The sequence below is a fragment of the Leucoraja erinacea genome, chromosome 23, assembly GCF_028641065.1.
Source record: "Leucoraja erinacea ecotype New England chromosome 23, Leri_hhj_1, whole genome shotgun sequence".
Classification (NCBI taxonomy): Eukaryota; Metazoa; Chordata; class Chondrichthyes; order Rajiformes; family Rajidae; genus Leucoraja; species Leucoraja erinaceus.
Genome location: NC_073399.1, coordinates 20,553,043 through 20,572,207, shown reverse-complemented (window position 1 = coordinate 20,572,207; position 19,165 = coordinate 20,553,043). Strand labels below are relative to the sequence as shown.

General features: G+C 45.6%; 1 protein-coding gene and 1 pseudogene across 1 annotated transcript; both read left to right on the top strand.

The window, feature by feature from the left end:
• The first annotated feature begins 1,086 nt into the window (after positions 1-1,086).
• Positions 1,087-18,246, top strand: LOC129708256 (baculoviral IAP repeat-containing protein 3-like). Its single transcript, XM_055653901.1, has 7 exons — positions 1,087-2,149; positions 4,283-4,382; positions 10,111-10,192; positions 12,303-12,462; positions 13,466-13,752; positions 13,875-13,944; positions 14,504-18,246. Exons 1-7 carry the CDS (start codon positions 1,087-1,089, stop codon positions 14,695-14,697), a joined length of 1,956 nt encoding a protein of 651 aa, XP_055509876.1. The 3' UTR covers positions 14,698-18,246.
• LOC129708508 (U2 spliceosomal RNA) lies at positions 7,152-7,263 on the top strand (annotated as a pseudogene).
• Positions 18,247-19,165: the final 919 nt, after the last annotated feature.

Sequence of the window (19,165 nt, the reverse complement as noted above, 5' to 3'; positions counted from 1 at the left end):
GTATTTTCATCATTAAAATATGGTGTATCGATACAAGGTTAGCTTCCAGGTCACCCTTAATCAATACTGAACAGAGAGCATGCTAGCTATTGCGGCCTGTTGATGGTGGGCTCGGCACTGCAGACGCTGGTGTACCTTATAATCGTGTCAAATTGTAAAGAATTTCAAAATTAATATTTGATCCTGGCCATCTATATTTCAAACACGATGAAAGACTGGCTAACAGTAATAGAGGGCCCGCACGGTGGCACAGCGGTAAGGTTGCTGCTGTACAGCGCCAGAGACTCGGGTTTGATGCTGACTACGGTTACTGTCTGTACGGAGTTTGTACGTTCTCCCCATGACTTGCATAGGTTTTCTTTGGGAGCTCCCACACTCCCAGTTTCCTCCCACATTCCAAAGACAAACAGGTTTGTAGGTTAATTGGCTTGGTAAAATTGGGAAAAACTGGCCCTAGTGTGTGTAGGAGAGTGTTAGTGCACTGGGATAACTGTTCAGCATGGACTCAGTGGGCCGAAGGGCCTATTTCTGTGCTGTATCTCTAAACTAAACAATAGGCTATGGCTGGATTGTGTGAGTGAGAGCCAGCTCAGCAAAACCGACCGCTGGAAATTTCCAGGCCCGGCTGGCTGTGATCACATTGAGCCTAACATTGTCTGCTCGGACCAGCAGGACAAGCTGTGCCCAGGACACTGCAGGCTGGTCTCATTCCCTCTGGATCTGGTAACCCTCTGCAGCATCGCAAGGATCCGTTGTCTACTGGAATTGGGGGGAAGCACAACTAACCATTGGTCAGGTGAACTTTTTGGCTTTAGATATTTTACCAAGTTATAGTTCTGCAAACTTGTTTTAGCCTTGCACTACGTGACATTGTTAAAAAGCAACAACTTATCCCAGTGGAACTAAGACCAGCAGTGAGAAGATGACGATGTACACAAAACCATGAGTGAGAGGATACCTCTGCGGCACAGGAGATTGCAACTTGTCTGAAGGTTCTTTCATTGGAAGATGGCAAATTTTCTTTAACCACAATCGGTCACCGAGAAGCTGGAATCAGAGAGAGACGATTCCAAGAACTGGGAAAGGATGGAGAGAGAGGAGGTGAGGGAGAATCCTGGTCAGGAAGAGGCTGTGAGAGGGAAGAGTGAAAGTGTGGTGTGTGAAAGCGCTGGGGAGGTGGGAGTTGGCAAGGAAGTATATAGTGGGGAGGGCAATGGCGAAGAGGAGGGTTGTCAAGAGGGGGGGAATAGCGGGTTGGGGGATGGCCAGGAGGAGGATGGTGAGAAGCGTAATGGAGAGGAGCGGGCCGGTGAGGAGCGGGCCGGTGAGGAGCGGGCCGGTGAGGAGCGGGCCGGTGAGGAGAGGGAGGGTGTGGAGGGGGAGGGTGTGGAGGGGGATAAGGGCGAGGACAGGGCCAATGAGAAGGGGGATGGTGAGACAGGAGACGGTCAGGAGGAGGGGAATGGCATGGATGGGGCTGATGGGGTGGGAGATGGCGACGAGGAGGCAGAAGAGGAGAGGGGAGGTGAGAAGGGGGACGGCGAGGCCGGTTGCAATCAGGATGCGGATAGTGAGGAGATCAGAGAAGATCAGGAAAGGGTCGGTGAGGGGGGAGGCAGTCACGAGAAAGGAATAGGCGAGGAGGAGGGGGGCAGCCTCCTGAGGTGTAGTGTAGTTCCCTATGAGTCCTACACAGATGACCATCCTTTCTCAGTGACCCACAGCAAGCCAGGCGGTTTGAAGACAACTAGGTTTCCTGGGGCATCGCTGGATCTGCAACATCTCAGCACTCCCGGGACCCGGCCTTCATCCGACCATGAAGGCCGTCACTGGCAGCAATCGCTGACCTGCACACTCAGGTCAGAAGACGGGTTACTGAGGATGTTCCAGGTGAAGGGCAGAGCACCTGGGCATTACTCCCATCTACCACCCCACCCTGACCTCAGCAGGGCTGGGGCATTGTGGTACCAGGCCGATATGGTTGACGGGCAACTCATCAGCCACCTCCAGTGGCTGAGCAACGAGGTGGCACTGCCTGTCACTTCAGAGATGGAGGCAGAAGAGGCAAGACTGAGGAGCTTCGGGAACTGGCCATCCCACGCCACCATTCAGCCAATCCGTCTGGCCCAGGCAGGCTTCTTCTACACAGGTAAGGCAATGAAAATCTTCTGGTGGCCATGTGGTGAACTTGGATGAGAGAAGTAACAGAATGCAAGAAGAATATTAATAAATACACAGCAGTAGAGGATTGGAAAACATGGGTATGAAGGTTAAGAAGTCAACATATTCCTCAGAAATAAAAATTGTAAACCGGTTAATGGATCAATAGTCCCAGGTACATAAGGGGAGATAAAGCCAATGAGAGGTCATGATGTGACCAGGGTCCATTCCTTGATGAATTAGAATGAAGAGTAATGTTAAATTCATTCAAAACCACTGATGGAGAGTACACAGGGAATATTGTGAATAGATTTTGTCTCTATGTTAAGGGAAGAGATAAAAAGTACTGGTAAGACTCCCAAAATCTTCAAAAATATGATTTCAGAATTCAGAGGTTATCACTGGAGCAAAGATTGGACATATGGTGTTTTTAATTAGAATAGATTAGATTATATTAGTTACATTTATTGTCATATTTTATCATAAACACTTGAGTGCAATGAAAATTCATGTTCATATGAAGTCTATAATAAACAGTATACATGGTCATGGTAAATAGAATACAGAGATGAATGTGGAATGGCATAATGATTGTTGGTGCAATCTGAAAATCTGGGGGAAAAAAATCTAAATAAAAGAAGAAAACTTATAAAGGACTCGAAATATCTCCAAAATGTCCAAGTGTCATATGGCTCTCTGATGAAGAAACATTGCAATAAAGTTACGATGGAACTTTAGAAATGAAATTTTATAAACTCAAAGAATGGAGTGCGAGACAATAGACAATAGACAATAGGCAATAGGTGCAGGAGTAGGCCATTCGGCCCTTCGAGCCAGCACCGCCATTCAATGTGATCATGGCTGATCATCCCCAATCAGTACCCCGTTCTTGCCTTCTCCCCATACCCCCTGACTCTGCTATTATTAAGAGCCCTATCTAGCTCTTTCTTGAAAGCATCCAGAGAACCCGCCTCCACCGCCCTCTGAGGCAGATAATTCCACAGACTCACCACTCTCTGTGAGAAAAAGTGTTCCCTCGTCTCCATTCTAAGCGGCTTACTCCTTATTCTTAAACTGTGGTCCCTAGTTCTGGACTCATCCAACATCGGGAACATGTTTCCTGCCTCTAGCGTGTCCAAACCCTGAATAATCTTATATGTTTCAATGAGATCCCTCACATCCTTCTAAACCCCAGAGTGTACAAACCCAGCTGCTCCATTCTCTCAGCATATGACAGCCCCGCCATCCCGGGAATTAACCAAGTATAATTAAATCACAGGAGATTGGATCACAGTAACAGTAAGGATGCCTATAGTATGGAAAGCAGAGAACAGTATCAGAGGAACAGACAGAGAGACAGATATGGGGATGCAGAGAAACAGATACCAGGATATGGAGAGATGGATACAGGGATACAGAGAGCTGGATACTGGAATATGAAGAGACTGATAAAGAGAGAATCTTACCGCGATACGGAGAGATGGCTACAGGGATATGGAGACACAGATACGGAGAGACAGTTACTGGGATATTGAGAGATGAACACCAGAATGTGGAGATGGATACCAGGATATGGATACTGGGATATCAAGTGAAGGATACCGGAATATAGAGGACACCCGGATAGGTAGAGATGGATGGTACATATGGTACTGGAATAAGATAGATACCTGGAAAGACTCAAAATGCTGGAGTCATTTTCCAGACTGAGAATGGGTAGATTCCTTCTATCCAGAGGTGCTGCCTGCCCAGCTGAGTTACTCCTGCATTTTGTATCTACCTTCAGTTTAAACCAGCATCTGAAGTTCCCTTCTATACAGATACTGGATATGGATACTGAATGCTGGAATCATAGGTACTGAGAAACGGAGAGATGGCTAAAGCAATACGGAGAGACATGACAGATGAAATTTAATGTAAAGCGTGAATTATATTTTTGTAAGAAGAATGTAAATTAAACCAGTGCTAAGGAAGTACTGGAATGGTGAAACTCTGTGCTTCCATATGTTTGGACCAGTTGTGGTTCAGTGGGCAGATCAACACTCCACAGCTCTGGGTTCTGCAGACTGCGTGAGGGAGTGTGTCACCCTGCATATTACCGCTGGGCTTCTCTGTCCGACAGGTCACCAAGACAACGTAAGGTGTTTCCATTGCGATGGAGGACTCCGAAACTGGGAGCTGGGCGATGACCCGTGGATGGAGCACGCAAAATGGTTCCCTCGGTACTTTCTGTGTCTGTGTGTGGCAGGCTGTAGTGTGGCAGCCTTGGCTGAGTGAGTGTCTGCCTGACAGCTGTGTGAGCATGTGTATGTCTGGATGGTCTCGAGTGGGATCAAACTGTGGGCCTACATCTAGGTGCGCATTTGAACCTGTGTGCTCACATTTCAGCCCTGCAGTTCCAATGCACCAAATACTTGCACAATTGCTTATGATGAAGAAGGAGGATATTCACCCATCAAGTCTATACTAGCTCTCCAAGCATTACATTAGTCTCATTCCCTCAGCTCTATTTCCATATTACTAATATTTCTCATCCGCCTCCCCCAACACCTCCCCATTCTCCTGTCCCCACCAACACTGAGAATAATTTCCAGCACCCAATTATACGACCAGCGATCTTTAGAGAGTGGGAGAAAACCTAATTAGCTGGAGAAGCCCCCAGCATCACAGGGAGAGCAGCAAACTCCACACGGATAGCACTTGGGGTTGGGATTGCACCCAGGTCTCTGGTGCTATGAGGCAGTGCCTCTACCCGCTGTACCATTGTTAAATGTGGTCAGCCTTTCGCCAGCTTATCCAACTCTTCCTCATCATTGCATTGCTTGGTTCTGAGAAGATTCTAAGACAAGTACCCAGAACGGGCAAGTTGTCTGGGAGGTGAGGGTGGACAGGCTGAGTTTTGGATCAGCAGAAGTTAAACACAATGACAGGGACTTGTTGGCATGATTTTACTTCGGAGTCACGTGAGTGACTACATGAAGAGCCCGCTAGTACGCTTGCGTGTCATTATCGCTACACGCATTGCAACGAGTCATTGGGGGAGGAAGGACGTTCCTCCCAAACGGCAGGTTTTTGGAAACCTGCAACAGTCGGTAAGAGAACTTCGTTTCCTTTTTACTTACCTTTGTTTACATGAAGGCTGTGGAAAGCTGGCGGGGGAGAGCTGCTATATAGGAGCAGGCAGCCAGCAACGGCCGGTGGCACGACAATCTCCCTTGGCGGGAGCCAGTGCGACTTCAGCTCCAGTAAAGGTACAGGTCGCCGACAACCGGTGGAGCACTCGGGAGCCGTCAACCTGACGACTCGGAAAACAGCCCAGGGACCTACAGGGTAAGGAGCGCTACGTGGGTCCGTGGGGCTGAGAAGCTAAAAATAGCAGCGAGCGGTCGGTGCCCGTGAGCACCGGGTACGCGTTGGAGCTGCTGGGCCTGCGTCGCGAGCGGGACTACACCGCGTTGGAGCACCGCAGGCCCGAGTGAGGAAAACAGCGGCACAGTGGGGAGCACTGCACCGCGTTTAAACCACTTTACCTGCGGTTGCGAGCGGCCAGTTCCCCGAGAGGACTGTACCGCGTTGGAGCACCGCAGGCGCAAGTGAGGGGGGAGCGGCACAGTGCAGAGCACTGCACCGCGTCCAAACCAACATACCTGCGGTTGCGAGCGGCCAGCTCCCCGAGAGGACAGTGCCGTGACCACTGCACCGCACTTTGGAGCACCGCAGGCCAACGGCACTACAGGGAACTCAGTGCCCGTGAGCACTGCGACGCGTGCGGGACCTGCACCTGCGAGAACATACCGCGTTTACAGCGATGCAGGTCCAAAACAGAAGAACAAATCCTCGAGTGGGTAAGTCCCATAGCAGCACCTTATACAGGGCTGTATCTCACTTCTACTATTATAGGGAAGTGCTGGAGGAAAAGACAGGGAGAAGGAAGCAGCACCGTTTTTCTTAGGGCTATAATCATGCTTCTCTCCCTCCAGTAGACTCTTTTGTCAGAAGAGTGCTGGGGTCTAGTCTAGGGCAAACCTAGAGCTGTAATAATGAGGTAATGCTTTTTCTAAGTCACAAAGTACATAGAGTGCATTATTGGTCTTTTCCTGATAGAAATACAGGAATACTTATGTTGTGACTGAAGGATTTAGCAGTCCAAAAAATTTACTGACAGATTCCATTCCCATCTGGGAAGTCACATGGGAATGTCTGTCTATGTTTCAGGGGGAACAACAGTACAGCTGTGAGTAAAGCTAACTGGGAAAGATCTACAAACCAGGTTAGAAACCAGCATAGACCATATGTTTTCTATCTACTGCATCATAGCGGTCACTTGCCACTGGGGATTGTAAATCCCTGAATGTACTAAACTAATCAATTTATGCAGCTGGTTACATCCAACCGGGATTGACACGGGCCTGTGTAAACCCGAAACCTAGCAATATCTTTTTATTTGGAGGGGACCGATCTAAAAGGTCAAGGAGTTGGACAATGAAGCCAAATTGGAGCTCATCTAAACGTCCAAACATCATCCTCAAAGGTATCGCCCCTATATCTGAAGATGTGTACACCCACAACACACAGCCTCGGGGATCCAGATGAAAACAGTAAAACCAGAAGGAAACAAGGAGGTTGGTGCGAGAAGACATCGAATAAATAATTTTTGACACTCGTATCTTAAACAGTATCCGGGGATACACAATAGAATTTTACAACACATAATCTTCTAGTCCAGCTGATACATCGAGAGAGGAATTTGGAGGAGAACACCAAAAGGATATTGGGCTATAGTATTTGCTGATGTTTCTACACGATATGGAACACCAGATGCCGATCTACTCGTATCCAGACATAATCACCAATTACAAAATATGTCATATGGGATACAGACACTGGACATCAGCAACGGATGGGTTTTAGCTGCATTGTAAGGGAAGAATTATTATCTACGCATCCCCTTCCTAACAAATAGGATATGGCGCTTGACGCATCAAACATAGATCAGATCTCGGCTTTTGGCCAAGATCAAGCATAATATCTGGGGTTTTTTATCAGTTTAAATATCTGATATGTCCCTTATCTAGGGACCATATATTAAAAAATAAAAATAAAAATAAATAAATAAATAAATAAATAATACGATATATTCGTTAAGAACGGAAACCTTTTCTATTGTTAAGTATATTCATTTTAAGAACGAAAATGGCAAGCATTGATTCAAAGGATGCTTACTATTTTCAGTACCCATAACAGGTGATCTAATTGGATGGCTCAGCTCTAGCAGTATAGAGCACTACCTAATGTGTTTACATTAGCACCTAGGTTATTTACAAAATATAACAACCAGCCACACAATGGTAATGGCTTCGTTGGATGACATACTAATTGTGCGGGAACTTAGGACGGGCTGAACAAATGGTAACAGCCACTTAACAATTATTGGAAACTAGGACTCATTATCCATCCAATTAAATCAAAATTGAAGCCTTCAAATTAAAGGGATTATTTAGGGTTCACCAATAACTCAGTTCCTCATGTCAGTAACTTTGCCAACAGAGGTTACAACCTTAATAAAGGCATACAGCAAAATCATTGACATCAGGATAAACCATCCATCAGACTGGTAGCAAGAATTTTGGCAACAGGTGGTACTGGGAATATGGGTTCCAGCCACATAATTCAGACCCTTACATTATAAAGATTTACAGAGGGCCAAAATATGAGCTCTTAAAATTAATGGTGATCATTTCGATAGAATGATTAAGCCATACAGAAGCCATATTGGAACTAAATGGTGGAAAGATAACATTGGGCATTGCTCCAATCCTATCATTGTCAGCAACCAGTCTATGGTCCTACATATGCATGCTATGCACTAGGATGGTGTGTTACCAATTCCATCTCCAGCTGTGGAGGAAGATGGAATACACAGGAAGCATCATTATTACTAACACTGGGCATAACTACCTGGAAATGTTGGGTGTTTTTTCATGGCCTAAAGTCATGTTGCTCTGGAATATGTTAAACAGGTTATTAGATTATAAATTAACAATACTACTGTGGTAGCACATATCAACTGTGGTAGCACATGGGTGAAAGGGAATCTACATCATGTAACAATCTGGCCAACACAATTTGGCAACCTCATCAGTAGGGGTGTTTTTAATAGTACCCCACTGACCTACCCAACTATGATTCTCGGCGGTACAGGGAATGAGATTAGAACCATGCAGCACCATCCTAAACAGACGATGAAGTATGGGGAAAATCACCCGTGCCATGAACATATAAATCGCTTAAATTGTAGTCTGAAAGCGCCGCTATTACATCTGAGACTGACGGCCAGAGCAATGGACATGATCACAGCGGGCCACAGACAATCAACCTAAAGACAGTGTCTAATATACATAAACTAATGGGAGATGTGTTGCAACCATAATACATCATCCAGCCTGTTTGGCAGCTTTGTTAACCTACAGGGGCTTAGTATTAGTGACATCAACTGTGCCAGAAGTGGTCCATCTACTTACCTATGGCAAGAGAACGGAACAACAGCTTATGGAGGACAATTTTATGGGAATTCCCCAAAGACCGAGTATTCCCAAATATGGGACATCAGCATCGTCTTAACGTTGTTAAAGAACTGGGCTCCAGCAACAGCGCTGTCATTACAGGTTTTGACATTTTTTCAAAACTATCATGCTGATGGCTTAGGTCACGGCACTAAGGACTCAGTCCCTACCAAATTAAGGCTGGATAACTAGACCAGTTCACCTGGCACTTACACTTCTATATTCAGGAATTAGGGAACTAAACAGACAGGGGTCAGCGGGCCTTAAAATAACATTTTTAGAGCCTACCCTACAGATGATTGACTGTTGTGAGACAACTACAAATATACATGGAACAAACCAAGACCATCAGTGGCACAGAAGAGGAACTTTTCATCAACTACAGACAGCCTCATTAAAGAATAACAGGCCAGGCCAGCTAAATGGCTAACATAGTATTGACCAAAGTTGGTGTAAACACTAACTGGGTTAAAATCTCACTCCACCAGGCTGCAGCAATGTCAGCAGCATTTTAATTGGAGGTTTCCTATGAATAAAATCCTCAGGACTGCAGGATGGCCATCGGAAAGAACATTCTAAAGATTATAACAAACCAGTAATGGAAACTGGAATTTTTTCAGAAACATTGTTAAGTTTCTATACCATAATTTACCCCAAAAAACAGGGGCTATCAATTATTATTAACTTTATGGATATTTATATATATCATATTGATGTTTAATATGTTATCACTATTCTCCCCAAAACCAAGGCAGACGTGATGATGGACTCGTTCCACGGCTTGAATCACAGAGCTTTGAAATCTTCATGTAGTCATTCACGTGACTCCAAAGTAAAATAGTAAGATTAAACGAGAACTTACCAGTTCGAAGTTTGATCTGTATTTTATGAGGAGTAACGTTGAGGGAATACATGCCCTCCGCTCCCACCCTTGATCATAAACACGACTGGTATCTTTTCTCTAATCTTACTACTCTTAAGTCATTACAGGTATCTGTGATTCACTCCGCTGCTTTGAATAATGACACGCAAGCGTACTGGCGGGCTCTTCATGTATTCCCTCAACGTTACTCCTCATAAAATACAGATCAAACTTCGAACTGGTAAGTTCTCGTTTAATCTTACTATTAAAGCATGGAACATTCTGAATCATATTTGCCCAGTTACCTTCTTACCCTTAACATACTGGTAAAATGCCTTGGGATTTTGGATGAGGTCTCTACAATCAGTCCATTGCCTAATACAGAGTTACAACTGTCAATGGCAATCCATTGGAAACCCAGCGTATTAATATTACATTTGGGAAAATAATTCAGGAAGGAGTATTAATTGTTAATAACATTTTGGTTGCTTTCTGTAACTTGTATTTACTGCTCTGTTTTGACAGCTGCCAATACTTACTCCAGGTGAAAGGGATCGATTATATTAACAGCATCCAGGAGTTGCACTCCAATATCTTGGAGTCAACGGTAGGCATGTTAACATTTGTGTGGCCTTAATCTGTTTGACTTTTAGTATTGAATTTGAATTTGATTCCTTTATTGTCATTCAGACCTTTTGGTCTGAACGAAATTACGTTGCCTGCAGTCATACACAGTAACAATAAATAACAAAACATACAATAAACACAAATTAACATCCACCACAGTGAGTTCACCAAGCACCTCCTCACTGTGATGGAGGCAAAAGTCTTAGTCTCTGTCTCTTCCCTCCTTGTTCTCCCTCTGCGCTGAGGCAACCGATCCAGGCCGAAGATGCCGCCCTCCAGGCCAGCGTACCTCCGTGGTGATGTCGCCGCTGCCGAAAGCCGGAACGCCGTCTCCGCTCCGAGTCGGCCCGCCACAGCCTCAGCTCCGAGTCCCGCTGCATTAGCTCCGAGACCCGCTGCATCAGCTCCGAGTCGGCCCGCCACAGCCACAGCTCTGAGTCCCGCAGCCTCAGCTCCGAGTCCCGCAGCCCCAGCCCCGGGCCGCTGCATCAGCTCTGAGTCCCGCTGCAACAGCTCCGAGTCCCGCTGCATCAGCTCCGAGTCGGCCAGCCACAGCCACAGCTCCGAGTCCCGCAGCCCCAGCCCCGGGCCGCTGCATCAGCTCCGAGTCCTGCTGCAACAGCTCCGAATCCCGCTGCAACAGATCCGAGTCCCGCTGCAACAGCTCCGAGTCCCGCTGCAACAGCTCCGAGTCCCGCTGCAACAGTCCCGCAGTCTCAGCTCCGGGCCGCTTAGTATTAACATGTCTATGTACATATCTCTGTAAACATATATGAGCATGTGTGTGCATGTGTTTTTTTACTGCGAAGGTATAATAAAAAACTCATGTCTAGTATGCGCTTGCAAATGCATGTATGTATGTCAGTGTGAATGTGTGTTCAGCTGAGAGCAAGAGAAAGAAGGAGAAAGGAATAGAGAGAGAAAATGTAAAATATATTGTGAATATGTTTGTATGTTTGTGTTTATATTGTGATGTGTGTGTGTGTCTGTTCATATGTATGTCTGTGATGGGTAGATGCATATTTGATTATTTTTATGCAAGGTGCTTCAGGGTGTGTTTGTGTGTTTATGCTGTGCATGTGCACACGTGTTTGGGGTGGGAGGATTTGTCTTTGTGCTGGAGCATATGCCTTGTACAAGGCAACTAACCCTGTGTTTTCTTGTAGTTTCAGGGTAGCTCACAGCCTAGAGCAACTACCAGCCAAGGTATACATCTCATACTAAGATTTTACACAAAGTTATTGTTTGCACCAAGTTATTGTTAAAATGCTTTCTTTTGATATACAAGATACAAGATACATTTAATTGTCATTTGGACCCCTTGAGGTCCAAACGAAATGCCGTTTCTGCAGCCATACATCTGGACGTTTGGGTAGTCTTCTGCTTCTTGCTCATGGCGTGCACAGCCTAAAGTTGTAGGTCAAGGGTAGACGTCCAGGCCAGGACAGCATCAGTTACTGGGTGGATGGGCTTTGATGCCACCAGGGAAAAGCCTCAGTGGGCAGTCATTCACGATGTGTGGGATGGTCTGGTCTGGATGTCTGCAGTCACAAGCAGGGCTGTCTGTCATCCACCAGCAGGTGATGGGCTGTTCTTGCATGGAGGATGCGGACTCTGTTCAGGGTTAGCCATTGCTTGTGAAGGAGGCCAAATCCCGGTCGTTTCACTGTGGGGTCTGTGGAGTATTGGAGTCAAAGTCTTCCAGGGATTTGACTGAAGACCAGAAGGGTTTGCGGGAGTTCAGGCGCATGTTTGGCAGATTGTTCAAGCCGGCGCGAATGGGAAGGTCAGTGTTAGGCTCGATGGTGCACCAATCTTTCAACATCCTCTCCCTTCTGTGTATGCTGGGAGGGGCGATATGAGAGAGGACAGGGAGCCACTGCAAAGGTCCCTGTCCTTATGCGTCCTGTGATGACCTGGTTTGCAGAGTTAAGGACAGTGTCAACTCGTTTGGTGTGGCAGCTATTAGCCCAAGCTGTTGAGCAAAACCCGGCCTCTGAGTAGACTAGTGCTAAGCTTATGTTATGGACGGTGTGTGCATTGGATCTGTTGCCTGCAGGTTTCCTGATAACGTTGACCCTTGCTCTCAGTTTATCAGCCACCCTCTTCAGGTGTTCACAATAGATGAGGGTACGATCCAAGGTGACTCCGAGGTACTTGGGGAATTCTTCATTCTTCACCCGCTTACCACAAAAGGACACTCGGAGCTTTCCATTGACGAGCCGACTGCTGAGGTGAAAGGCAGTGACAGTTGGCTTTGATGGGTTGGGGCGAAGTCGCCAGAAGGTGATGTACTCCTCCATCCCCTTCAAGTCTTGGGTTAGCACTCTGCTGATATCCTCAAGAGCAGCTCCCTGGTAGGCAAAGGCAATGTCATCTGCATATGCAAACTTCCTGGATGAGGTAGTTGGCATGTCACTCACATAAATGTTGCATCTGTCTGGGAGAGGCTGTCTAGGGAGAGATTTGGAGAGTGTGCTGGAAGAGTCTGTGCGAAGAGAATCTATCCGCGGAGTGTCCGCCCAGGGTATCTGTCCAAGGAGACCCTGTCCATGGAGAATGAATCTGGGGGAGACTCTGCCTGAGGAGAGTCTACCCAGTGCAACCTCACTCATTGATGAGACCATACTTGAGTAATGTGCTCCGTTTTGGTCGCCCAGGTTTGAGAAGATGCCATTCTGCTGGAATGAGTGCAGGGAAATGTTTCTAGAATGTTGCCAGGATGTAAGGGCCTGAGCTACATGGAGAGTTTGGGCAGGCTCGGACCGCATTCCTTGAAGTGCAGGAGTCTGAGGAGAGCATTGGTTTAAAGGGAAAGAGGAAAGATTTAATAGGAACCTGAGGGGTGCACACAGGGGATGGTGAGTAAATGGAACGGTCTGCCGGAGGAAGTAGATGAGGCAGGCACAATAACAATAATTAAGAAACATTTGGACAGGGACGGTTTAGAGGAATATGGGCCAACCGTAAGCACATAGGCTCTAGCTTATTTTCTACATCTTGATCGGCTTGGACAAATTGTGCCTAAGGCCCTGTTTCAGTGCTATATGATTCTATAACTCTATAACTACATAGGGCTTGGAGATGGAAATGTTTGGTGAAATAACCCAAGCAAATGTGTGAATATTTCTGTAATTCCTAACATGTTCCTCTTGTCTGAGGGCAAATGTAGTTCCAAGGCAGAGAGGAGAGAATGGAAAGAGACGATAAGAAGAGGAAGAAGTTGATGTCCTTTGTACATGTCTCATTTCAGCAGTAAGTGGAAATGCGCAGCTGCCTCCTCTCATGCACTCCACCGTAGTTCAGAGGGCCCTGCAGATGGGGTTTGATGGCTGTATGATAGAGGCCCTGGTAAACAGCAAGTACCTGTTAACTGGGGTACAGTACGGCTCAGTCAGTGAATTACTCTCAGACCTACTAGAAGCTGAGGAGGAAGAAGGAGAAAGGAGACAACCAGTAACAGGTACAACCAAAACCATTGGTACTTTTCCTAACCCAATGGAGAAAGAGTTATGCTCTATAGGTCAGTTACAGTCGCGGGTTTCTCTGTGATCCATTAATAATCCATTGCAAAATATTTAAAGTTATTCACCTAAAGGTATGTTCTTGCAAGACTTCATTCCAAAACCTCAATCTGATTGTCAGTTTTATTTCTTGCAGAGGTTAACCTGAAGTCAAGAGAAGGCAGCCGTGCTTCTAATGGAAGGAGAGAGCCGTCAGCTCAGGAGCAAGGTGAGGCTGCAGAGTGTCAACACAAAGCCCATGGCAGCAGGCCAGACTGTGAGGTGGTCTGATTTACTGAGCTCTATTGACCCGTCATCCCCAGGACAGAATGAGATTTGGATGAGAGAAAATGGATTAGGGGCTAGGTGGGATGTGCAGAATCAGCCAAAATTTATTTTTTATGATGCTAGCACTGACCATTCATCCAACAGCTCTACCAGTCCAGTTCTAGGGAGAGCACCATTGATATCAGTTATTCTGCTCTTGACTAAACAGCCTGCTTATGCTTACACATTTTCTTACAGATTACTTCTTCCACCAGAAAGTGTGATAATGACATTCTGTCAACAAATGCACCACCACATTATAAAGGCTAATCTAAGTTACTAAAAATACCATGGATGCCACATTGCTGTCTCATGAGTGAGGGAATTTGTTCTAATCACCAGCTACAGGATAGTGCCAGCAAAGATCAGCAAGGACATGGTATCATATTGTTACATTGAATGTGGTGGCTTCTCATCATTATAATTAGTCTGAATATAAATGCATCTCTATATTTTTGCAGGTTTGAGTGCTGAAGAACAACTCCGCCAGCTGAAGAATGAACGCACCTGTAAAGTGTGCATGGACAAAGATGTCTGCATTGTCTTTTTACCTTGCGGACATCTGGTGGTGTGCAGAGAATGCGCTCCAAACCTCCGGAGATGTCCCATCTGTCGAGCTCTCATTAGAGGAAGTGTGAGGGCCTTCATGTCCTAATGATCACAATTGGAGGAGAGCCTACACACAGAGACACAAGCGACTACAATTGGCAGAATCTGGAACAAAAAACAAACTGCTGGAGGAACTCAACGGGTTGAGCACCATCTACAGGAATTTTCACAATTATCCTGAGACAGACAATTAACACGAACAAAACGACACACAGAAATACGCACAGAGTTTTGTATGGTGCAAATGAATCCTGACCATTTAGAGGGAAAGAAGTGAATGTAGTTCTGAGGTATGATGAGGAATACAAGCATGTTTCAATGAAACATAGAACATAGAAGACAGACATTAGCAATCAGAGTGTCTTTACAATTGGAATAAGTATAGGATAATTGCAAATTGACCTGGTTAACCAAAGACCCAGTGCTAAAGTCATAGGATTGTACATCATAGAAACAGGCCATCTCAGCCCAACTCCTCAATTTGACCATGATGCTTGTCTAAGCTTGCTTTAGGACTATATCCCTCTAGGCCTTTCCTAGCGAAGTACCTATACAAAGGTATTTTAAACATTATACTTGCATTTGTGCCCTCCACTTCCTCTGACTGTTCATTCCAGATAATCACTACCCTCTGTACCCTTCAGATCTCTTTTAAATGTCTCCTCTCCCCTTAAACCTGCGCCTTCTAGCCTGCCCAGAGAAAAAAATTCAGACCATCTCTTATATCTATGCCCCTTTTATAAACCTCTATACTCTTCAATCTTCTATGTTCCAGTGTGAATAAACCCAACCTATGCAATCTCTACTAATAACTACAGCCCTCCATACCAGGCAACATTCTGATCTTCTTCTGCACTCTCTCTATTGCTACCACATCCTTGTTGATGGTTTGGCAACTGGAACTGTAAACAAGTGCGGCGTCAACAACATCTTTCTTTTAGGAAGGAGATGAGGAGCATTTCTTTAGTCAGAGGGTGGCGAATCTGTGGAATTCCTTGCCACAGAAGGCTATGGAGGCCAAGTCAGTGGACAATTTTAAGGCAGAGATAGATAGATACTTGATTAGTATAGGTGTCATAGAAACATAGAAAACATAGAAAATAGATGCAGGAGTAGGCCATTCGCCCCTTCGAGCCTGCACCGCCATTCAATATGATTATGGCTGATCATCCAACTCAGTATCCTGTACCTGCCTTCTCTCCATACCCCCTGATCCCTTTGGCCACAAGTGCCACATCTAACTCCCTCTTAAATATAGCCAATGAACTGGCCACAACTACCTTCTGCAGCAGTGAATTCCAGAGATTCACCACTCTCTGTGTGAAAAAGGTTTTCCTCATCTCGGTCCTAAAAGATTTCCCCCTTATCCTTAAACTGTGACCCCTTGTTCTGGACTTCCCCAACATCGGGAACAATCTTCCTGCATCTAGCCTGTCCAACCCCTTAAGAATTTTGTAAGTTTCTATAAGATCCCCCCTCAATCTTCTAAATTCTAGCGAGTACAAACCGAGTCTATCCAGTCTTTCTTCATATGAAAGTCCTGACATCCCAGGAATCAGTCTGGTGAACCTTCTCTGTACTCCCTCTATGGCAAGAATGTCTTTCCTCAGATTAGGAGGCCAAAACTGTACGCAATACTCCAGGTGTGGTCTCACCAAGACCCTGGACAACTGCAGTAGAACCTCCCTGCTCCCATACTCAAATCCTTTTGCTATGAATGCTAAGATACCATTTGCCTTCAGAGGTTATGGGCAGAAGGCAGGAGAATGGGGTTAGGAGAGATAGATCAGGCATGATTGAATGGCGGAGTAGACTTGATGGGCCAAATGGCCTAATTCTACTCCTATCACTTATGACTTCATAACAATTTGTACAACGGCAACATGACGTCCCATCTCTTATACTCAATGCCACGGCCTAAGAAGGCAGACATAACAAATGCCTTCTTCATTGCCTTATCACCTGTGTCTCCACTATGGTCTTGCAACCCAAGGTCCCTGCCAGTTACTGCCCCACAGAATTTGACTTTTCAAATGACAGGAAAGAGAGAACATATGGCAAGTGTGTGAGTCATAACAAAGGAGAAACAAGTTAAATACAGGAGAACTGAAAAAAATGACCTAGGGTATAGATTCTCAGCTACAAAAATCAAAATGATTTTATGAACGTATAAATTACAAAATATAAAAGAGCTGTCAAAATGTAAATCTTGGCGGGGAGCTGGAGTATTAGATGTATATCGGAAATGGGAATGTAATTGTAGTGGAGCGGGTACAGATGAGATTCACCAGCATCTTATGGTTCAGTTACAAGGTGAGAGTGAAGAGGCAGGGTCTGTTTTCCCTGGAGAGACGAGATTGAGGGGAGATGAATGAGGTGTATAAAATTATGAGGAATATGGATAGAATAGACTGCAGGAATCTTTTGCTCATATCAGTTAGATAAAGCTAGATGACATGTAAGTGGGAAGACATTTGGAGGTGCTCTGAGGGGGACCTTTCTCATCCAGCTCATAACCTCTGACACCTATACTAATCAAGTGAGCACCAGAGAATTGTGGCAGCTGGTCGCCGACAGCGTTAAAGCCAAGTGCTGGAAGATGGGATTAATACGGCCAGGTGCCCACTGGTCATTGTGGATGTGCTGGGCCTAATGATCAGTTTCCATGCTGAATGAGTCAATAACTACTGGAAATACTTAACATTCTCAACATCAGCAGAGCGAGAAACAGTGTGAAACTCGTGCAGCTTTCGGACTTTTATGCCATGAATATATCACGTTTTTGTAACAAAAGTAAATGCTTTGCAAGGTACCTGAGTGGGCAACGAGCAGGCTGACGATTTGCTAAAAGTGGATGAGGAGGAGGCACTCGAAGGGTTAGCACTTCAGAGTGGGTGAACTGAATCCTCGTTTTCTGAGGCTGGGCAGCTGGAAATAGGAAAGAATGCTGTTGCACTCTTCTTAAACACAAAGCCAGCCTGGTAGCCCAAACATGAAGCCTCTTTCCTAAAAAAAGATTGAAATAAGCTTGGAACGTACAGGCAAATGGTGGTGGAAAGATAGCCTCATTAATTTGGGTTAAAATTGCCGCATAAAATATGGTAAGCGCAATTTAGTTACAATTTGTTAAATGCACCTTATGTTTTATGAGTTCTTGATGAAGTGATGGGGTGGGTAGAGGATGGAAATAGTTTGCTGTTAATTATGGACTTTCAAATATGTCTGATGTATTGGACCATATAGTAAAATTAAAACTCATTGGATTAAAGAGATAATGACCACACTAATGTAAACTGGCTGTGGAACAGAGAGAGCACAATGGGGAATATGCAGACATTTACACTTTTTGATAGTGATAAATGGCCTTCATTGGACATACATTTAACATCCAAAGCATGCAAATTATACGTGTGGGAAATGTAGTAACATCGAGGAGGATAATGAAGTGGCCAGAAACAATGCAGAATAAACTTAATGCCAAATGCTTAACTGAAACAGGCACAGGATCACAGAGATCTGGGGTGTGTCATGCATTCTTGGTCCGTGGATGATGAGATGTTTATTGAAGGTTTTTTTGTTTCTAGGACTTTTGTAACTGAGCAGAGAGCACCAAAGCCCAGAGGTTTTCAATCCCCCCCCACCCGTCTCCCCACTTAATTTGCCCTGTCCTCCCCACACACTGGTCCCATACACCCACTCACATACATTCCCCCCACACCCAAGCGCAAGCATTCTACAGCACTGGACCCCATACACCCACCTGTACACATATTCCTCACACACCTATCCCATACACACACCTGCACACGTAGCCCCACACAGCCACCCCATACACCCACCCATACATATGGTCCCCCACACAGCCGCCCCATAGTCCTATACGCTTGTTCCCTGCACAGCCTATCCCCAAAACACCCGTCCTGTGCACCTATTTTTCACAACTCTTACACTTGTCCTGAACGACTGTTCCCCCAACCCTGTTCCACACACATCCATCCTGTGTACACATCCCATACTCCTGTTCCTCCCACGCCCTGGCTTCGTACACCCACCCTATACACCTATTCTCACAAGCCATGTCCCGCCCCATAGCTGTCCCATACACCTGTTCCTCCCACACCCTGTTCCTCCCACAATTTTTTCACACAGCCACAGTTCAGGAGACATGCGTGCGTGGAAAGAACAAGTTGAATAGAACTAAGGTAAGGATTCTCATGAGTCCACTTATCAAGTGGCTTCGACTTGAAGATCCTTACCAGAAAGGAAAATGAAGGAATGATTAACCAACAGTGACACTTAACAAGTTCAGAGAATTCCATCTACTGCAGCTGGGTAGTGAAACGAATGATCAACGTAAACCGCTCATGTATCTACTCTCGTCTGAAAATGGGCACAGGTATCCCAAGAGAAAGACAGGCCAAGGGAGCTGCAGTGAGTGGGTGTGAGAGGAAAGGTCCTTTATACTTGGAGCTCTGGCTGTTTGTTGTGATCAATTCAAACACAGAACTGATGTA